Here is a 6,038-nt window from a genome sequence, read left to right on the forward strand (position 1 = left end):
TGTGTAGACGACATGCATCACCCGTCTTTCAGTTGTACAGTACATATATTTAGCTAACTAAGCCAAGAACTATGCTATCTATCCCTGTACTCGTGATAGAGATTTCAGGAGACACGGTGGCGACGTCGATTATTGGATAAATGTATACCTAGATATACAGTATGCTTTTTGGATCTCTTGCTCTGATGGCTGTTCACTCTTTGTCAGTCTAGGCTTCTAGAAACGATACAGAAGACTGATTGGATTGCTATCTTTCCGCGTGCATTGCTGCCGTTCAAGTGCTTTCTCATTCTCTGTCTTGCTTGCCTGAAAACTTCAAGGTGCTTTCGATCTAGAGCAGAACGGTCTATACAGCAGGTGATATGCTGTCGCATGCAGTAGCTCTAGATATTCATGTGGCTGCTCAAACGTGCATCTATTGAGTCGCGAGAAACGTGAAATTGTACGTCTGACGCGTTCTGGTAATGTGCCCACATAAATCTCTAATTAATTAATTAATAAACAATTAATTAACGTTGCTCGCTGCTTGCTGACGTTGATTGGTATGGTATTTTAGTACAAACGATGGCAACCACTTTGCGACCGTCTACACACACACACACACACACACACACACACACACACACACACACACACACACACACACACACACACACACACACACAAACACACACACACACAAACACACACACACACACACACACACACACACACACACACACACACACACACACACACACACACACATCTAGAGTTGGTAATGAGATAATGACGAGTAATGCTAATTGTACACTCACCGAAAGTGGACTTATCCGGGATGCTTATAGGGAAACATGATGCAAAGCACAATGTTTGTGATCTGCCTCACCTTTGTGATTCTATGTCAAAGAGGAGCCTACGGAGAATCCGGTACTAACTATACAATGTAATAAAATCTGCTCAGCTTGTGTCTGTAAAGCAAACTTTGCTGTCGTATCTCTAGATACCCGATTTGTTATATTTGGGGTGGCGAGTGATCGCAATGACGGCTTCGATCGATTTGTAGAATCTGCAGTACTATTTGATCTCAATGTAACGGTAAGACAAGTTTCAGCGGATCTAGCCCTGCCTATCAAATTTAGTGGTCTAGACGGACGAAGCAATACAAAAGTAGAGAACCTTCAACCGCCGTTGACTAGATCACACCTTGAGTCGGACGTGTCTGCGTTTCAGCTATAGATATTGTTCTAAATTTAGGCGGATTTCACGCAATGCCTGTCTACGCTTGTGCGGAATTACTAACAGATTAACAAGAGTTCTCGTGTTAACATCCGCCATACAAGAAATACCATCTTAATTGTCACACAAACACGCACGCACACACACGCACGCACGCACACACACAGACACACAGACACACACACAGACACACAGACACACACACACACACACACACACACACACACACACACACAGACACACACAGACACACACAAACACACAGACACACACACAGACACACAGACACACACACACACACACACACACACACACACACACACACACACACACACACACAGACACACACAAACACACACACACACACACACACACACACACACACACACACACACACACACACACACACACACACACACACACACACACACACACACACAACACACACATGTGCGAACACACACGCGCGCGGACGCATGCACGCACTCTACCTGCACACGCACGCAAAAGTTAAGTAGAAATGAAACCCCACAATAGCAAGATGATAACTGCTGTGGAACGCATTAGTCCGTCTTCGTAATTAGTGTCGGTGCATGACCAGTGGCGTAGCTACGGGGTTTTGGGGGGTTCAGCACCCTCAAAAGTTATGGGCGTGGGTGCTCATATATTCTTATAGTCTACTAGAGTGATTTTATGTATATAATTATACAGTACCGAAATAATACGTTGTTAGTTTGTAAATCTATACGTATATACATATATAGTTAATTTTAAACAAATTAATATTAATAATAAACTTTCCCCAATTTGCTCTGGCTACGCCGCTGGCATGACCTGTCAGGAGGCAAATGTGTTCCCGAGTGTGCAGTGAGTCGTATAGATGCGGCGCGAAAGAGAATTCTTTTCTCGTCCTTTTGTCCCAGAAAGTCTGTGAGTAAAATAGCTAGTGATATATATATATATATATATATATATATATATATATATATATATATATATATATATATATATATATAAATATATATGCTTTAGGTCATGATCAGAACCTTCGTTGTACTGCCGTCGACCGACGTCTTGCATCAGTGCGTTGCTAGGTCTTTAGCGTAGACTAATTAGTAATGACAATAATGGTAATAACTGTTAGGTCAGTGAACAGAGCGTACAGGAGAGGAATTCGCAGAGGTCTAGGAATGCGGGATAGAGATTCCATAACTCATAGATTGGGCAGCTGGTTTGTGGAAGTAGCAGACTAGATGAAGAAAGAACAACTGTTATTCTTAAAACGGTGCATGTATTCAAGTAATACCATAGTAAAATGTGTTGGACGTTTAGAGTACAGGCGCAAGCCTAGGTCTCACAATTTGGTAACTTGTTCGTACAAGTCCCTAAAGACTCTAGTATGAGGGTTTAGATAGTGTCAACGTAGAAGTTATTTAGTGTGTGTGTGTGTGTGTGTGTGTGTGTGTGTGTGTGTGTGTGTGTGTGTGTGTGTGTGTGTGTGTGTGTTTGTTTTATGTAGATTCGCGTGTATGTGTTGCCTTTAAGGGAACTGCACTTTTTCGTGTGCTACAAACATCAATATATATATATATATATATATATATGCAGACTTTACGGAAAAGGCACATCTGCAGAGAAAAAAATTCTTTCATGCCCCATCTAGGTCTGACTCGCTGCGGACTAAGCTCTAGACTGTGACTTGACCGGCTACCATCACAAACAATAATTATTACGAAGATGGACTATATAGCCAGTGCATGCGTTCCACAGCAGTGTTTTTAACTATCACCTTGTTAGTTGGATTTTGCTTCCATCTATACTTACTTATAAGTAGAATTTATTTTACTTCGGTAGAATTCGTTTTCACTCAAATAGAATTAGTTGACGTCAGTAAACGTCTTTTCTACTAAAATAGAAAATAATTACACTTCAGTAGAATTCAGTGATGTAGTATAGAATCTATTTCTACTTAACTTAATTAAGCACAATTCAATTCAAATGAAGCGAAAATACTATACTATATAGTAAACTTCACGTAGGTAGACATGGATTTGTACTTCAGTAGAAATAAATTCTAATCTAATTAGTGTAAATGAAATCTACTTAAGAGAATAAAATTAACTTAAATAGGTTTAAATTTACTAAGAGTAGAATTATTTCTATTTCAGTGGAAATAGCCACAAATGGAGCGTCATACTAGAAAACGTTCAGCTTGGAAATGGGGGTGGGAGGTGGACGGGCTGCAGCACCAACCCTATCGATCTGCTGCTATAAAAGAAGAAAGCATTTAATTAAGTTAAACTATTTGAAGAAGTCTTTAGACAGCCTCAAAAACGCCACTGGAGCCTAAAGGCACAGATGCCGACACACGTAATTAAGTTATAGTATATATACTCAGTTATAACTTTAATAATCATTTTGTCTAATAAAGGTTTTTAGACAATTGACCTATAAGTCGCCAGAAGTTGCAGAATCCGTTATTCAAGAAAAATTAACGTTCTAGACAGTTTGCCATTGTCTAGACAAGTCATGAGCTCCATGTCTTGTCGTACAAGACATTCTTACTAAACGAGGTCTAGACGTAACAACGCTATCACTAACCAATATACTGTTCAGGCATTACTCGTATATATTATAATTCCTTTTAGTGTTGAAAGCATAACCATATATTTTCATCAACATATTTACCTAAATGGCTATTGCTTCCTAGGTAGTCTAACACGGTAGCATTTGTTTAATTAATCATTGATGTTGATGGTGTGCATTTCTGTAGATTTTGGGCATGGGTCAGCAATGGAAAGGTCTCGGGCAGAAAGTCCACTTGCTAATTCCTGCCCTAGAGCCCTACAAGGATGACAATAACGTTATCGTTATGTACACGGACAGGTGAAGCATTCGTTCTAGATCTAGAGCTTCATGCAAATTTTAATGTCTGTCTATGCAGACCACGTACTTTGAGTTGAAATCTGAACTATCAGCAATCGTTGCAGATTTTCTGCAAGGATTTGTGGTTGCTAGTAGTACGACACAATGCTGTACTTGTATGGTTTTCTGAAGACTTCAGACTTCTACAAGTTGTGAATAGGCTTCTCTGTCTGAAGTGTCGATCACAATTAGGTAGCAGCATGAAATCCACGTCTAGCGTCTTGCCTTATTGCATGCCAAAAGCTTCTATACATGTTTTATTTACACTGTAACTATAATTTATGTACATAGTAAAATTAAAGTTTGGTAAAGAGCGACGCAAAGTGTCAAAGACATTTAGTAATAATATTAGCAGTTTTTGAATTTGTCATAAATATGTCGATATTCGCTAGACAACCTCTCGCAACCTGTAACATACATACTTGTGAGATGCCTTGGCTGATTGATATCGTGTTTTGTTTACAGTTACGACGTGGTGTTCTTGGCTGGGCAGGATGCCATTTTATCAAAGTTTAGCGACTTCAAGTCAAACCTTGTCTTTTCAGCAGAGGAAACGTGCTGGCCCGAAGATATGGCCGTAAGTGTAAACAATACACACACTCGCACACACACACACACACACACACACACACACACACACACACACACACACACACACACGCACACACACACACACACACACACACACACACACACACACACACACACGCACGCACGCGCACACACACACACACACACACACACACACACACACACACACACACGCACGCACGCACGCACACACACACACGCGCGCACGCACTCACGCACACGAGAGCACGCGCGGGCAACGCTGATTGCAGTTGGCTATTAATTAATTAATGTAGATCGTGTTGTATGAACTGCTTATGAAACTGCATATATATGTGTATATATATATAAGTTATTAATTTTTATTATTTCTAATTAATGCTTCTTGTAGGAAAAACATCCTAGAACGACGTTCGGAAAGCGTTATCTCAATTCAGGAGGTAAGTTTCCCAGTACGATATGCATGAGGTAGATCATAATATATTATGATATTTATTGCTCTTATTATTGTTATTACCTCAAAGGTTTTATTGGTTACGCGCCTGCTGTTTATGAGGCGCTAACGTTCGAACCAATATCTTACCGAGACAACGATCAGGAATTATTTCAGAAAGTTTATGTGAACGAAAATTTTCGGGTCAGACTACTGTAAACGAGTAAATTTGTATATACTTTATTTTATTATTATTGCATAAATTTTTGTCGACTAATACGCTTACCTATATCTGATGTCTTCTGTCGGTTGGTTTAATGCAGAACAAGCACAATATGAAGTTGGACCATCGAGCTTATATTTTTATGAACCTAAAGGATTCAGAAGGTTAGAGTGTTTAGAAATGAAAGGCCTATACTTCCTGACTATTATATGCAAATAAATAACTTGTATTTGCATTAATTTAATACGACAGGCTAATCATGTAGTGCAGTAATATAGCATACATGCGTTTCATTAGACCCAATATATAAAGATAACATACATGCATTTTATTAGACTTAATGTATTTATTTTAGGTAGCAATCTGAGTATGTACAGGTTCACGTGTGTGTGTGTGTGTGTGTGTGTGTGTGTGTGTGTGTGTGTGTGTGTGTGTGTGTGTGTGTGTGTGTGTGTGTGTGTGTGTGTGTGTGTGTGTGTGTGTGTGTGTGTGTATATAGATATATACAAGGACGTGTTTTGCACGAAGGAAAAATTTCAACCAGTTGAACAGAGATCAACATTATTTAGGTCTGAATGCTCCACTGATGAAATTATAATGTTTTTACTTGTCTAATTGAGATTATGAGATTGGGGTAAGGTTGGTATAAAATCGCGTCAAAACAGTCAC

At 39.4% G+C, this 6,038-nt stretch overlaps 1 protein-coding gene across 1 annotated transcript in view; it reads left to right on the forward strand.

Moving 5' to 3' along the window:
• Positions 1-832: 832 nt before the first annotated feature.
• The window catches only part of LOC134188295 (multifunctional procollagen lysine hydroxylase and glycosyltransferase LH3-like), a 12,864-nt gene continuing 7,658 nt past the window's right edge, over positions 833-6,038 (forward strand). The window contains exons 1-7 of the mRNA XM_062656494.1: positions 833-909; positions 983-1,077; positions 3,992-4,104; positions 4,609-4,720; positions 5,105-5,153; positions 5,238-5,350; positions 5,470-5,533. Of these exons, the coding sequence (XP_062512478.1) occupies positions 834-909; positions 983-1,077; positions 3,992-4,104; positions 4,609-4,720; positions 5,105-5,153; positions 5,238-5,350; positions 5,470-5,533 (622 nt within the window). The 5' untranslated portion in view covers position 833. The remainder of the gene's footprint in view (positions 910-982; positions 1,078-3,991; positions 4,105-4,608; positions 4,721-5,104; positions 5,154-5,237; positions 5,351-5,469; positions 5,534-6,038) is intronic.

Source organism: Corticium candelabrum, chromosome 1, assembly GCF_963422355.1.
Source record: "Corticium candelabrum chromosome 1, ooCorCand1.1, whole genome shotgun sequence".
NCBI lineage: Eukaryota > Metazoa > Porifera > Homoscleromorpha > Homosclerophorida > Plakinidae > Corticium > Corticium candelabrum.